Source organism: Pleurodeles waltl, chromosome 7 (assembly GCF_031143425.1).
Source record: "Pleurodeles waltl isolate 20211129_DDA chromosome 7, aPleWal1.hap1.20221129, whole genome shotgun sequence".
Lineage (NCBI taxonomy): Eukaryota > Metazoa > Chordata > Amphibia > Caudata > Salamandridae > Pleurodeles > Pleurodeles waltl.
The window spans coordinates 451,554,040-451,570,762 of NC_090446.1; the positions used below are offsets into that span (position 1 = coordinate 451,554,040).

The window sequence follows — 16,723 nt, forward strand, 5'->3', positions numbered from 1 at the left end:
GAAAGTTCTGGAATCTGAGAGGAGCCACAAATTTCCTTCCACCCAGCGTTCCCCCAAGTATCCCGATAAAAATGGTACCTCACTTGTGTGGGTAGGCCTAGCGCCCACGAAAGGAAATGGCCCAAAACACAACGTGTACACATCAAATTTTTTCACAGAAAACAGTGCCTACCTGTGGATTTTGGTCTCTAGCTCAGCCGGCACCTGGGGAAACATAGCAAACCTGCGCCTTTCTGAAAACTAGAAACCTAGGGGAATCCAAGGTGGGGTGACTTCTGGGGCTCTGACCAGGTTATATTACCCAGAATCCTTTGCAAACCTCAAAATTTGGCCAAACAAACATGTTTTCCTCACATTTCGGTGACAGAAAGTTCTGGAATCTGAGAGGAGCCACAAATTTCCTTCTACCCAGCGTTCCCCCAAGTCTCCAGATAAAAATGGTTCCTCACTTGTGTGGGTAGGCCTAGCGCCCACAAAAGGAAATGGCCCAAAACACAACGTGGACACATCAGATTTTTTCACATAAAACAGAGGTATTTTAGTGCCTACCTGTGGAATTTGGCCTCTAGCTCAGCCGGCACCAGGGGGGGCAGAAATGGCCTAAAATAAATTTGCCCCCCATTCCCCCCAACCAACCCCCCCCCGGGAGTGACCCTTGCCTACGGGGTCACTCCCCCTGCGTGACATTGGTGCCCCCAAAAAAATCCCGGTGCCTAGTGGTTTCTGCCCCCTTGGGGGCAGATTGACCTAAAATCGGCCGATCTGCCCCCCAAGGGGGGCAGAAATGGTCTAAATACTATTTGGCCCCCAGGGGAGTGACCCTTGCCTAATGGGTCGCTCCCCATCTCTAAAAAAACAAAAAACAAAAAAAAAAAACACACATTTTTTTGGGGCGCCTAGAGGTTTCTGCCCCCCCGGGAGCAGAAATGGCCTAAAATAAATTTGCCCCCCCTAAATCCACCCCCCCTTGGATCGACTCTTGCTTACAGGGTCGCTCCCCATGCGTGACATTGGCGCAAAAAAAAAATCTCCGGTGCCTATTGGTGTCTGCCCCCCTTGGGGGCAGATTGGCGTAGCAAAAATCGGCCGATCAAAAATGGCCTAAATACAATTTTCCCCTCCAGGGGAGCGACCCTTGTCCAAGGGGCCGCTCCCCATCTGTAAAACACAAAAAATAAAAAATCCCCGGTGCCTAGTGGTTTCTGCCCCCCTTGGGGGCAGATCGGCCTACTCAAAAGAGGCTGATCTGCCCCCCAGGGGGGCAGAAATGGCCTAAAATAAATTTTCCCCCCAGGGGAGCGACCCTTGCCTATGGGGTCGCTCCCCTTGCGTGAAATTCACGTACAAAAAAAAAAACTCCCTGGTGTCTAATGGTTTCTGTCCCCCTTGGGGGCAGATTGGCCTCATAAAAATAGGCCAATCTGCCCCCAAGGGGGGCAGAAATGGCCTAAATATGATTTTCCCCCTAGGGGAGCGACCCTTGCCTAAGAGGTCGCTCCCCACCTCCAAAAAAACAAAACAAAACAAAACAAAAAGACAAAAAAAAGAAAAAACGAGCCCTGGTGCCTAGAGGATACCGCCCCCGGGGGCAGAAAAGGCCTTCCAAAACAATGCCCCCCCCCGCGAGCGACCCTTGCCCAAGGGGGAGCGACCCTTGCCCAAGGGGTCGCTCCCTCATGCCAGTTTCACCAAAAAAAGAAAATCCCTGGTGTCTAGTGGGCGTTTCAAAAGCCGGATTGCAAGCAATCCGGCTATTGAAACGCTCAGAGAGACTTCAAAGGGAAGGAAATTCCTTTCCTTCCCTTTGAAGCCTCTCTGGGCTTCCCCCACGTGATCGAAAGAGGAATGCTTTGCATTTCTCTTTCGATGGGAGGAGGCCCTCTGTGATTGTCAGCGTGCGATGCGCGCTGACGTCACAGGGAGGGTGGGGGGGTCGGGGTGGAACGGGAAGGGCTTCGCCTTCCATCCCTGCCTTGGGGGTGTGGGTGGAGAGCACATGGGGGGAGCGCTAGCGCTCCCCCCAGTTCCCGGGTGCAGGACGAGGTGATCTCATCCAAGGCACCCGGGAACCGATGCCTTGGACGAGATCACCTCGTCCTGGGCACCCTAGGGGTTAAGAACCATGTCAAGAAAGCAGAATAGCTATAACAATCTCAGGCAGTTAATTTCAATAAGACAATATGATTAATTCACATTCATAATAATAACATGAAATTGTCGCACCTGCCCCGATTCTTGTACAGAATGAGGCAGGGTCTAGTAGGAATAGAGCCGCTCTTGTCTGGCAGGAAACTGCTTGGTGTTCTAGTTATGTATCTGCAGTTTCGTGCCTTCGGGCTCCCTTACCTTTCCATTTCCATGTCACAGTATGCTGCATTCGGCGTTGTAAGCGATCCTTGGTTGGCTTTTCTCCTGCCTCTTGGATCCTGGGATTTCGTGGTACGGCTGCTCCTGCTAATCTCCCAAATTTAACCCTGTAAAGAAAACAAAAGACAAAAAGTAATTTAAAGCATCTTACCCTTCAACTACATAGCGGTAACACGCACTGCGCTTTTGTGATTACTTGACTGTATATTACTTATCTGATATCAGCATCCTGCATCTAGGACCTTCAATATTTGGTGCTTTGAGATATTTACCCTATGAAAACTAACAGGCCACATTAGTACTGGTTTTGGACTTTATTTAGGACATGGTACTAAGGACTCCATGAAAGGCTATAGTTTTTCTGGTTTGTTTTGTTTTGAGTTATATTATTACCGCCCTGAACTGAAAGTAGTAAGGTATGCTTAACCATCTTGTAAGTATAAAGGAATGTTGGGTTCCTTAAGTCTGTTACTATATAACACTTATGCTTTGTTATATTCTTTTAGATTACACACTCTACATTATGCAACCAATTGTCTACCACAACAGAAGAGAGGTTTTACTCAGGTATTCTAAGTGTATATGTTATCTGTTAAAATACTACACATACTGTACTGCATCTATCTACTAGGCAGTTTGCTGATCCCTTCTGTCCTTACTATTTCACCCAGGAAGGCGTACAGGACTCATCTGGGTACATGCACTTTTCTGCACAGACTCTGTGGGACCTGTGTTGTCTCTCTCTTCCACCCCCTCTTCCCCCACTCAATCTTCTTTGGCTTTGACTTTCATTGGGCTGACTCGGTGGTGAGTGAAGTTGAGAACTTACATCATGAACTTTCTATCCCTCCTGAAGAAACCAATTGTCATATAGTTCTTGTGGGAGGGATAAACGTCTCCTCTGTGTCCATAATAGAATCTAAAATTCTTGACACTTCAGCTAGAAAATATTTTATTCTATTACAGGACTGAAGGCTAGTTTAAAGTTGATCCACCTCCATCAATGACACATCCATAATCAATTTGTGATACAACACTTTAAAAGTGGAATCAGAAGACCAACCTGCCACAGCCATAATGGCTTCCAAACGGGAACAGTAGAAAAAGCTTTAGATGCCATGGCTCCATGCACATTATGTGCTCCAAATAGGAATACGTCAATACCAGCCTTCCAGGACAACCATTTAACCCATCTGACCATTGTTGTGGAGGAAACCAGGCTGAAAGATTTCTTTAAAGAAATGAGCAATTGACCTGATTAGTCACTGCGAAGTTCACGTGTATGGTCTTCATAAGCTTTGAGGCATTTAATCATGCATAATTTTTGAGTATGAGGAAAAGGTGGGTAGCTGACAGAGTGGGAAGCAGTTTTTTTGCACCTTGAGATAGTGAAGGACACTCTAGATGGAGTAAATACTCTACCTGTTATATCCAGAGCTTTGACATCCGAGACACATTTGGATTCGAAAAGGAGGATCGCAAGTCAATGCCATCGCTACCGGAAACCACAACTGTGCCTTCCAACAAGGGGTCAACAGTACCACTTCCACTGTTTGCCTCTGTACCTGAGAGAGAACTCTCTGGATCATAAAAAATTGATGCATTAAGGAGCCCTGCCAACCAAGACTGAAGAAAAGCATGTGAACTCACCGCCAGGATATCTGATCTCCAACTGAAAAAGATCAGAAAATGGGCATTCAGACTGGATGCAAATAGATCTATTGTGCATGGACCCCAAAGCCGATTCCATGTTTGAAAGACCTGGAAATGCCACCTGCAATTGCTGGAATCGCATAGGAACTGAGAATTCCAGTTCACTAAAGAGTTGGAATGTCCCAGAAGAGGCAGTAATGTCAAACATCTTTCACAATCTCAACGAGTAGACGGGATTTCATCCCCTCCAAAACAGTTTATGTACAGTACGGCTGACACATTGTCCATTCTGCGAAGAATGCAACCATTCACTTTTGAGGGGAAAAAGGATCGAATCGCAGAGGCTCTGGCTAACAGCTTGAGGCAATAGATGTGGTAATGAAGTTCCTCTTGTGACCGTTTGCTCCCTGTCTCCACTGGACCACAAAGTGCTCCCCAGCCCCAATGACTGGCATCGGATTCTATGATCACCTCTGGTAGAGCTGCAAAAATGTACTTGGCATTCCACACATCCATGTGGTCTACCCACCAGGACATCTTTATCTTGGCTTCTTCCGATAGCACTATCTGTTCAGAATAAGATAACCCTTTTCGAAGATTAAGGATCTTTAGGTGATGAAGGGCCTAATAATGAAGAGGACCCAGAAATGTGGCCTGGATAGACAAAGCTAACAGGCCCGCTAGGTTTGCCAATATCGTTAATGATATTGTCAGAGAAGCAAGGGCTCTCCTTAACTCTTTTTTAATGAAAATCCGTTTCACCAGCGGTAATCCAAGTTGAGCTCTGATCGAGCCCACCTGAAAGCCTAAGAACTCAATATTCTGAGTGGGAATTATGAGCGATTTCTCCAAGTTGATGATAAAACCCAGATCTTGAAGAAGCTGGACAGTCCCCAATAACTGCAGAAGCACCGTATTCCTGTTTTGCACCATGATAAGAATGTTGTTGAGGTAGATGATCAATCAGGGGCGGCTCCTCCATTGGGGTGTAGGGTCATCACTACCCTGCAAGCAGTGGCAGTTGCAAACCTTTACAAGGAAACAATAATAAATACTGTTTATTATTGTTTCCTTATAAAGGGGCAGGCCACGTGGGTGACGAGGAGTGACAGCACTCCCCCTCAGAGTGCCTGTGTGTTTGGCTGGCAGTCTGTGGGCCAGCTAAACACACATGTGCAGTAGGCTCTCTCAAGCCCAGCAACACAGTTGCCGGGCTGGAGAGAGCCTGCACAGGCTCCCAGTCTGCCTTGGAGTGCCTGGCTGGGTGCTCCCAGCCAATCCTGACGCTGGTCTGAGCAGCATCAGGATTGGCCGCAGGGCGGGCTGATAGCCTGTGCCTGCCTGCAGCGTCAGAGGAGAGGATCTGCGTGGTGCGACAGAGGAGGTGCTTGTTTATTCTTATTTTTTTCATTACATTTGTATTCCCACCGGACCACCCCTCCACCCCCGCGCCGTGCTGCCCCACCCCTTTCGCTCGGCATGAGCCGCGACTGTGATCAATCTTACTCCTCTCTTGCTAAGATGCTGAACAAGTGGTCAAAGCAGTTTGGTGAAACACAAGGGCGTGAGGAAAGTCTGAACGGAAGGGTGGTGAATTTATACCATTGGAGGTGCGAACAAAACTGAAGGGACCTCCGATGAGTAGCAAAGATGGGAACTGAAAGATAGGCGTCTTTGAGATCAAGGTGCACCATCCAATCACCTTCCTGAAGAAGGTCTTGGAGAAGATGTATTCCTTCTATTTTGAAATGGCGGTAAGAATTGAAAAGTTTGAGTTTCAGAACTAGGCCGTACCCCAGCCTTTCTTCTGTACCAAGAAGATTGTGCTGATAAATCCCTGGAATGGGGTCTCTTCTATCGCCCCTCTCTGTAGCAATGAAAGAATTTAATTGCCTGTGAAACTGCTCTCTGTTTGAGAAAAAAGGAGAGGATTGGGATGATTCTTTTGAACAGGGGAGGAGAACAATTCCAGATGGAAACCCTGAACTGTCTGAAGCATCCAAGGATGCTTAATGGACTCCCATTTGTTGAGCTAAAACTGTATCCTTACCCCCAAAATCACCCTTGAAGAAGGAATCCTCGTTACCTGTACATGTGGTCTCTGAGGCGTTCAATCCTCAATGATATCTGCCTTGGTGGGCACAGCCACAACCTCCTCTGTTACGAGAGGGTCACAAGGCAGAGGACTTGTAAGAACCTCCTCTGCCCCTTTTTGAAAAACCTCTTGAAGTCTGGTTGAATCCACGGCCTGGTGTCCCACCTCGAAAGCACCCATCCCTTGCAAAGAGGCCACTGTGAATATTTTTTTAATGGACATTTGGAAACTGATCAAGGCAGAAAAGGTGGCTACATATTTACCCAGGTCTTTGATAAATGTGTTGCCATAAAGTAAACCATTTGCCAAGGACCAAGCCTCAGAAGAAGGCCAAGTCTGCCAACTTCGGGTTGAAATGCATTAGGAAGGACTTTTGGCGTTCTGTTGACATTGCGCAGTTGGTATTCCCAAGAAGGCACATAACTTTGTTTCCATTCTAGGACCAGCTCTGGATCCAACTGGGATTCCTTTGCCTGGACTGCAAGGCCAAGAATTTTCATTAGTGGGCTGGAGATATCCAAGAGTTTGTCTTGGCTTCCATGTCATACGTGATGCAGACCCTTCTGAGGATCCTTTGCAATTATGTTTAGGAGCCAGCACAGGTATATCTATAACCTTGCCAAGGAGAAAAGGACGAGGACATTCTGATCTCAGGGTGTTATGTGCTTCATGCTGAAAGCCTTTGCACATGCCGTCCTGCACATAATGTGCCACTTCCATGCATGGGACCCATTCAGTGGAGCGTGGGTGGATAATATTCTCTGGGTCAAACAACAAATATGACCCGGTAAGTCTGTTGCAGTATGGTGTGATTTGTGTTTTCGCTTTGCCGCTGGCTGTGCCTCATTCTGGGATTGTTCTGAATCTGAAGAGGGAGGAGAAGACACATAAAATGTCTCTTGAGTTTGAGAAGTTGGCAATGAAAAGACCCCTGAAGGGCCTTGTGGAGCAGAGTTCCCATATTCATGGTCCTATAGCACTGATGAAGCCATTTGCACCAAGACTTCAGCTGAAGAAGAGCCCCCAAATAAGGAGCTTTGGGCGAATTCTGGATCATTAGTTGGAAAATTCTGGGACGAATTATCATAGGTGCCCATTAATTTGTGTTTACCATTTATGATCAATGGCTGAGTGAATGGTTTGAGGGCATTAATTAGGGCCCTGTTAACCAAGTCCTGCACATCGTTGCTCAGTGCCTCCACCAACCTCTCTTCCATTTGGTGCTCAAATAGTAGTTCTGCCATGTCCTGATAATTATCTTCTACATCAGCGTATTACGCCATGCTTGTGTATAGTCAACAAGGAGTGGAAGAGGCTCGGGCTGGAACATGAGCCCCAACGGCAGGTATAATATTGACCTGAATAGATGTTGCTTAGACAATAAATATTGTCTTTGACAGAGTCCTTTAAACGCGGAGGGAGCCACCTGCACAATTCCCTGGGCAGATAGCCCCGACACCATTTATATAGCCCGGTCAGGCATTTCAGGGGACAAGAACAGTACAAGAGCATGCTTCAAGTGCTCCAATGTGCATGAATTCAGTCGGAGCCTAAAGTGCCCAGATCAGGTTTGCACGCATGCACAAGCACCATAGAGGAAAGAGGATGAGTACTAGTTTTCGCACCAAGGACTCATATTATTCCACTCTCCCTGTCCACTCTGTCAAGCGCAACGGGTTTTCCAGTAAGGAAACCCTGAGCAATATTGCTCTGTTGCCAGAAACACCAAAACACACAAGAAGAATTTTGCTTTTAGCATAAAACACAGAAGGAAAATGATAACACTTATCTTTGGCTGCTGCAGCAGCAAAGAAAGAGGAAGGACTACTGCTGCAGCAACATAAATAGTGAGATGCAGGCCATATGATTGGTGGACACATTGGGCTATTGTGGCTTATGGGTGATGTACTTTAAAGTTTTTCTCTAATGTTATTGGCTGCTGTATTAACTCAGTAAAAGAAAGAAAAGCATAATCCGAAGCCTTCGGTCCTGCCATAGATTTACATGTAAAAAGAAGTTATGAAGACATGTAGGGCAGTGACGGCCTTTAAGCCCAAATGATAGGGGGGCATGAGTTGGGAGGCGCACACTCACACCCAAGCATTCACATGCAGACACGCGTGCACACTCATTCACAACACTCACTCACAAATACACATAAATTCATGCATACATGCACGCACCAGTCAATAAAAAACAAACACTTACCTGCACTGCAGCTCAGAAAGAGAAGCCTCGGTGGTGCCAAGAGGGTTGGAACTGCTACCTCCTCTCATTGGCTAACCTTAGGTCTGCCAATGAGGGGAGGCAGCAGTCCCTTCCTTGCAACAGTGTAGGATTGGGTCAGGGAGACGGCTGACCCTACCCACTCAGTGACAGGGTGGCAGTGATAGACACTTGGGCCTGGGCACTTCAGGGTTTAAACTATTATAGACGCTCTGAGAGGGCCCGAGGACCTTTGCTGAGCTGAGGATGTCACACCCACAAGAGCTGTAACCTCCTCAGCCCAGCAAAGTTCAGCTCAGGCAGCCACAATCCTGCATATTTATGGCATGTCTTGCTTCTGGCTGCCTGACCTGAAAATTAAAAATGTCTGCCAGGCTGAACTTTGCTCAGCCTGACAGACACTCTTTGGCCCATATTTATACTTTTTGACGCAAATCAGCGCTAGCGCAGATTTGCGACCAAATGTTTACCACCGGCTAACGCCATTCCAACGCGCCAGCCGGGCACCTTATTTATGAAATGACGTTATCCGTGCAGCGGCCTGGTTAGCGTCAAAATGAATGACGGTAACCGGGCAGTGGAGGCGAAGGGAAGACTGGGGGTTATGCACGAAAGAATGGTGCAAGTCAGGTTAGAGTAAAAAATATTGGCTCTAACCTGACTAGCGCCATTTTTTGATGCACTACCCTAATGGAAATGACTCCTGTCTTAGCAAAGACAGGAGTCATGACCCCCCTACCCAATGGCCATGCTCAGGGGACTTCTGTCCCCTGGGCATGGCCATTGGGCACAGTGGCATCTAGGGGGGGCCAAGTTAGGCCCCTCCCATACCACTTAAAAAAATATATATATATATAGTTACCTGCACATACATGCACTCACCATGGATGGGTCCCCCCATCCTTGGGTGTCCTCCAGGGGTGGGCGAGGGCGGCAGGGGGTGTCCCTGGGTGCAGGGAAGGGCACCAGTGGACTGCTTCTATGGTCTCCCCACATGGAAATGAGCCCACAGGTCCCTTAACGCCTGTCCTGACCCAGGCATTAAAAAACGGCGCAAATCCGGCTGGGCGCCATGTTTTAAGGCCCGCCTCTTCCTGTGCGTCATTCTGACGCCAGAGGATAAATAAGGCGCACATGCCTTAGAGTCATTTTTTGCACGGGAACGCCTACCTTGCATGTCATTAGCGCACAGTAGGTTTTCATGTACAAAAAATGGCATACACTCCATAAAGCGCCAAAGTATAAATATGGAGTTAAGTTCACACCGAATTTATGGCAAAATAAATGACGCAAATCCGGCGCAAACAGAGTATAAAAATGGGCCTTTATGTCCAAAAGGTGTGGGGGTGAGCCCCTTCCACCCTTAAGGACAGGTCACTGTTGCTGTAGGAAATGATGGATGAGGAGGGCATGATGGAGGTCTATGGCATTGTGGCTGTGTTGTTTCTTAATCAAAACTGTAGGAAATAGTCAGAATGCTGCAAGGAGGGAGCTGTAGAACATGAGATCTAAACACTCTTTAGGGAGTTATAGATGGTTCTGTGCCAGCCCTAACTGTGAGGCAGCTTCAGGGAATGATGCATGGGTCTTCTTGTGCAGCTGCTGACAGTGAGAATGTAGGTTTCTCGTACCTAGGAGCCAAACGTACTATTAAATACTCTTTCTACTTTTAAAGATAAAAGAAGGGCACAGAACGTACGGTAACAGCCTATTTTATACACATTTCTTATTTTAAGGTACAACCTGGATGCAGGAAATAGTGGATCTGATCGAAAATGGGGGTGACTTGGAAAAAGCTCGCCGAGCTCCCACACATATCCGATTTCCTTTTCTGGAAATGACTTATCCTCCTCCTGTACCATCTGGTGAGTATCAAAGATCATAGAGTACAGCCTTTTCTAGGGGATATATATTCATGTGCCTTGCGAATTAAGATTAATACTCTTTCCCTCCCTCTCTTGCTCAGGTGTGGATATTCTTATAGCGACACCATCACCTCGAGTCATTAAGACACACCTCCCATTTCAGCTTGTTCCTAAGTCCTTCTTGGTGCAGAACTGCAAGGTGAGAATCATTAGTATTATCCAGCTTGAGGAGCTGAGAGAGAAAAGTAGAATGGGTACCCTCCACCCAATGTTTAAAAATGCAAAGAAATTGCCCTCCTGACTACACCTACGGACAGAATATATGATATTTCAGGTCAAAATATGAACCTGCTACTTTTAATAATGTGCTAAGCGACATAGACAAATAAAAGTAAGGGGTCTTCTTAGACATATTTTAACTCATGCACAGGCAACATGATAAGTACCTTGAAAGTGAAAGGCAATCACAACTGTGAGGGATACTGATGTAGTGGAACAGATCATCTACCACATACCAAGATCCAGTCTAAAAGCAGGCTAAAAATTGATCATTCTCTATCCACCCCTCACACACAATCAAAGGCGGTTGCTATTGATGATACTCAAGGGCACTGCATGAACCCAATCAGTGTGATCTAGTGTTGGTATTGTGAGCCATCTCCTGTCACTAAGATGAGGTAAAAGGTTTTCTCATCCTGGAATTTCTGAACAACACAGAGCTTGTGCTGGGTGCCATAGCTTGCGTTTAAGTAGGTTACTTCTCCTGATAGACATCTACCACAAGGAAAAAAAACCTAAACAAAGAATCTGTAGATATAGGTAGAAGGGGCAATTTGTGTGAGTTAAAAAATATTAGTAACCAACATCCTCTTCAGATTGTACCAGAGCCAAGGTACAAACTCTTACTGTGGAGACAATTCCAATTATAAGACAATTCCTTTGATAAAATAATCTCTAGCACAGAGCCAGTCTCTCCATTTGAAATATATTCCTGTGATAGGAATATTGGTTTAACTAGAAGATGTGCCCAAAGCCTCAGTCTTCCCCTAGTTGATTTTATGAATGATCTACAGGCTCTCTTTCTCACCTACAGACTCTTTCTCTAAACAATCTATAGACTCATTATTTTCTCATTTAAATGATTTTATTTAAATTCACAAAAAGAAGGAAGTACAGTATAAGTAGAGGTGTAAATCATCATATCTTATGGGTAAGAAGACTATACAGATAGATTTCTATTCATAATCAACAATTGTAGATATGTTTAAAACTGTTCTCTCCTAAACAGAACTTTCAGAGATATGTAGAAACATTTTGAGGAAAATGGTACATCTGAAAATATGAATTTGTCCAGAAAAATAATTGTGTACATCAACAATGCTAAATCCCACAACACCCATTTGAGCTTATTATCAAAAGTGGTCTAATTAAAACCAAAGAATAGGAAAGAAAAGAGAAGTAAGAGAGGGGATGAATAGCATGTGTCAATGATTCAACATGAAGTTTTATAGAGTAATCAATTCCCATTTTGTAACTCAATAATCCACCATAGAGCAAGAGGAGAGAGAAATCATTAACAAAAATGCGACTCCTACCATAATCTCATGCTGGATTTCTGTAAATATCAAAAATCTTTGGTCCTCAGGGAGAAGTGTAAGCCTACACTTCCACAGCACCTTTAACTTTCTATTAAGAGGTTATTTATAACCAAACATACCATTGTTGAATCAGTATACATTACTTTTTATTTTTATCATCTTTAACCAAATCATTCTTCAATTGTAAGATTTTTTTTCATTTTTAAATCATGAACCTTAGGTGCTCCCAAAATATAAAGGCACAGTGCAGTGATTATAGTGATAATTTGAGTGCAAAAATGTTTGATACATTATTTACAATAATGTGGTTAAAAACCAAGACAAAGCAGTGAACTTCAAAAGGACCCCTTTACTCCAGGTGTCTTGAAGTCACGTTGTATACTAAACCACATTTAATAGTCAATGTTTCGTCCCTATATAGAATTAATTAAAGGGTCATCATCAGGACTAGGAGTTTTTTATGTCGGTTGCACCTATATTTGTAAGGTTTTTATCTTTAATTCCAATGATTTCTTCAAGTCAATAACATTTTTATAACTTTCACCGTGTTGAATAAAAGAATCTAATCATCTAGTTATCCACTATCATGGCGCAGAGTCATATATGCCCCAGTTTCCTTTTGGAGCACTTTGTTTTAGTCTTTGCCATATGTGTCTTAACGCAGTCGCCTCTTGTCTAAACAGATGATTAGACTCTTTTACTTAAAATGGTGAAAGTCAGAAAAATGTTATTTACAACTTGAATTCAGTCGCAAAACAATCATACATGGGACCGCGACTCGCAATTAGGAAGAGAACACCCCTTCCTAATTGCGACTCGCAAACTCTTTTTGCAATTCAGTAAATAGATTACTGAATCGCGAAAAATGGGTCTGTACATCCTAAATTGCATTTTGCATGTCGCAAACGGCCCGATTCACCGTTTGCGATGTGCAAAACGCTTCGTACATGTGGGCCTATGAACTTTCTGAGTTCAGCATGAGGGCCGGATATATATATATATATATATATATATATATATATATATATATATATATATATATATATATATCTGTCGCAAATTAAAAATTCTTGAAGATGGGAATAGCTGTAGAACAATAACATAGCTTGCATATCCCATCTGCTTTTGCCACATTCCACTGTGCCCATCACAGAATTAGTAGGTAATTAAAGATAATTCAGTGAAGCTACTCATATATCACCACTGGCAGATTTAGATAACTGATTATCAAAACCTAACTAGGAGTCAAGCTCTAAGAAATAGTTCTGCATTATTGCAGGTACTTTTGAGCATTAAGTTATGCTTTCAATCCTGATAGTCATTCTTTACCTTAAACCAGGAATCTGATACCAAAAACTCAGATTTGTCCTGTATTCACTCAGAACTGTGTTGTATGAATTGTCTTAAAATCTCAAACCTAGAGATGTCCCACTGCACCATCCCCACTATTGAGATCTGATAGGATATCTAGTTAAGGCTCACCTGGTCTGTTAGTCCGTGGCCTTAAAAATAAATTAACTTTCTGACAATATTTAATCTGAATCTTCTTAAGGGTAGTTCCTTTGTTCAATAAGGTCAAAAAGCAATATGCTCTCCATAGCTTGTATTTAAAGTTTTCAGCTCCTCTAATCAAGGGAGTAACCAGAAAATTCAAATAACCCACTTTGACACAATCCTGTAATTGCAAAAATCGAGCAAAGCATTGTGAGCCCGATCTTCCCTAGAAAGGTTCCCTTCACTCTTCCAGCCACCCGTCCATCCATCCATTCATCCATTCATCCATCCTTTCACTCTTCTGTCCATCCACCATTACTTCCACCCATTCATTCTTTCATACTTTTGTTCATCCACCTACAAATCTATCATCTTATGCCTCAATTAAACCATCCATCAATTCTCTCATATACTCTTCTATTAATTTTGAACCACCCATCATCTTTTCACATTTTCTCCTGTCCAGCCTTTTACCCTTCATGTTTTCCTTCTTTTCACCCTTTCTTCTTTATACTCTTCCTTTCTTTCATTTTGTGTATTCTTCCTTTCTTCCTTCTCTCCCATCATCTTTCCTTCTCCCCTTTTTCATTGACCTTTTCTATGTAGCCCTTTTATTTATTTTCACTGCTTTTGTTTACTTTAGTTCAAACTCTATCTGTCCTTTTCCACCATGTGCTACCCTCCAGTTGTGCTCATATTGTGTTATTGATAATGTCCAGCATTCCCTGTCCTCATGCAATACAATTTACAAATCAGTTTTTTGTCTAGCACTCCATACTTTTCAAGGTTCAAGCTTATAACAACCTCCTTATCCTTTGTGTAGGTTTCTCCAAATTCTTTGCCGATACCATCGCGTTTCTACTCTTCCTCAACATAAATTTGCAAGCCGAAAGACTTCCTTGTCCTTAACCCCTCTTTTCTTTCTCACTGTCAGATGATTTACGTAGCCAGAAATCCAAAAGACAATGTGGTGTCCTACTTCTACTTTGACCAAATGAACAAAATGCAACCAGAGCCGGGCCCCTGGGAGGAGTACCTGCAGAAATTCATGGATGGGAATCGTAAGTTCTTGATTTCTGGATTATCTAGGTTTTGGGCTTTTCTTTAAGATGTGCACTGGCAGACTCTGGCCAAGAAGGAGACGTGCTCTTTTGTTTCACATACTGAATCTTGTATTTATACTTCAGGCCTTGCCTTTTACAATCTGGAGCAAGCTTTGATCATTAGCGATTAATTATGTTGGTAAATGTCAGTGGTACAATTCCATAATACTCTTGCCATCTGTTTTTTAACCAGTCAGTTGGGGCTCTTGGTACGAGCATGTTCGCGGATACTGGGATGCAAAGAAGAAGCACAGGATTCTGTACACGTTTTATGAAGACATGAAAAGGGTAGGTTTTGTGTCTTGATCGTCTGTGAACTTGGGTCTGCTGTGTGCGACAGTATCAATTACAGGACACTAAAGATACACTTCCACTTCTGGGAATATCCTACCGAGTCACCATTCTAAACAGGGTATATAGAAAATTACGCTGCTCCATGATTATATAAATTTTGTCAAAACACTTCATTCAGTTTGAAAACTTTCAACCATGGAAATAAACAAGCAACACATCACATAACACTAACAATCATTATTCAAGAAAAAAGAATAAAAAATCACTACCAAAATTAGAGTCGGGCAGCTATCCTGCTCACTAAAAACTTTTAAACAGAATTTAAAAAGAATTTCTTTACACCAAATAATTTATCACCTCCTAACCTACTAATAATGTTAGCACATACAAAAGCTACATTCAAAAATGTCATTACCCGAATGATATTTCAACAAAAATTTAAAAAAATGAAAAACCCTTAAAAATACTTTAAATTGTTCCACCAATTTATAGCTCCTTTAAGAAAAGATCCTACCCCCGCAACACCAACGTATCAGAAGCCATACACGGCCACAAAAAAGCTGAACGGTATTGTACAAAACCCCTGGACCTCAATAAGAGGAGTAAATAACGTCGCCTAAAGGGAGCATAGAAATCACAGATCAAAGTAAAATGAATAAGAGTCTGCAGAGACACTCCGTCACAGGGACACCGTTTTATAGAATTTTGATCAAACTGAAAACACAAATTACTTCTGATAACCCCCAGACGAAATTACGTGATGAGAGTCCTTTCCCTAACATTTCTAATCTCCAAGAGATATGCCTCTGGACCCACCCCCATCTTTAGCATTATAAAATCCCTTACTGATTTTTTCCTTAATTCCTCCTCCTCCCTCTTAGCCCCTAAACTTTTAAGGAAATTCTCTTTTGCCCACCGCTTATCAGAGGTGGATAAACCCCTTGGTGCCTCAAACATAACTAGCCGCCCAAGTGCAATGGCTATTTTTCTAATATGCATCAACCACGGAATATCCTTTGCATGGTCACATAACATGCAATCTCGCAGGATTTCTCTATTAAAAGAGGCAAACTTATTAGTCCAGATGGAGATCCACAGCAAAAAAGGGGTAATCTTAACGGTATTGTCTTTAAAGTCTAAATCCAATTCAGCAGGCAAACAGAAACCAGAGGTATTTTGACCAACACCTAACAACCTTCTACATAAGCAATTTTCCTCTATCGCAGGGGGCCTGTTTTCCGTGGAGCCCCAGAGTGGAGCCCCATACAGCAGCACTGGGAGACATTTACGCCTATAAACTTCAAGCAAGGGCTTGATAAGTTTATTACCCACCCTTGCAGCAAACTCAAATGTGGCACCAACTCTGGCATTAAAAAGCATCCCTCTCCTAGAGATACAAGATTTCCAGGTGCCCTTGTCATCGAAATTAACCCCTAAATAAGGGAATTCCTGAACCTTACTAATTACTTGCTCATTTACCTTCAACCCTCCCATCCTACTCAGTGGTTTACCATGCACTATAAAATATGATTTACTACAGTTTATCTCTAGGTCTAAATCTGACATAAAAATTTCATAGGCTTTTACAGCCTCAAGGAGGCCATTCATGGCCCGGTCCATAAGCACTGCATCATCAGCATAGATCAATACCGGGACACTCTTGTCATTAATTTTAGGAGCATCCTTACATCGTTTGACTAAAAAGTCAAACAACCCTTGTGTATACAGAAGGAAAAGGGTAGGGCAAGGACACACCCCTGGCGGACACTCCTATTAAGCTCAAATGAATCCGAGCATTCCCCATTTGACCCAACCCTCATGTTGGTGTTTGTGTGGAGATAATGAAGCAACTTCACATTTAGGGGATCCATACCCAACCGGGTTAGCCTCTCCCACAGCTTACTCCAATTAACCTTATTAAAGGTACAACTAAGATCCATGAATGCAAGATACAAAGTGCCCCTCTTAGCTTGCGTATATTTACCAATCAGCATAAGTACATTTAAACACTGTTCCTGGGTGCCAAGT

The 16,723-nt window shown here is 43.5% G+C and overlaps 1 protein-coding gene across 3 annotated transcripts in view; it reads left to right on the forward strand.

Moving 5' to 3' along the window:
• The window catches only part of LOC138304172 (sulfotransferase 1C4-like), a 239,774-nt gene that overhangs the window by 149,647 nt on the left and 73,404 nt on the right, over positions 1-16,723 (forward strand). For all 3 annotated transcript variants that reach the window (XM_069244004.1, XM_069244003.1, XM_069244001.1), the window contains 4 exons: positions 10,078-10,206; positions 10,308-10,405; positions 14,233-14,359; positions 14,595-14,689. In XM_069244004.1, the coding sequence (XP_069100105.1) occupies positions 10,078-10,206; positions 10,308-10,405; positions 14,233-14,359; positions 14,595-14,689 (449 nt within the window). The remainder of the gene's footprint in view (positions 1-10,077; positions 10,207-10,307; positions 10,406-14,232; positions 14,360-14,594; positions 14,690-16,723) is intronic.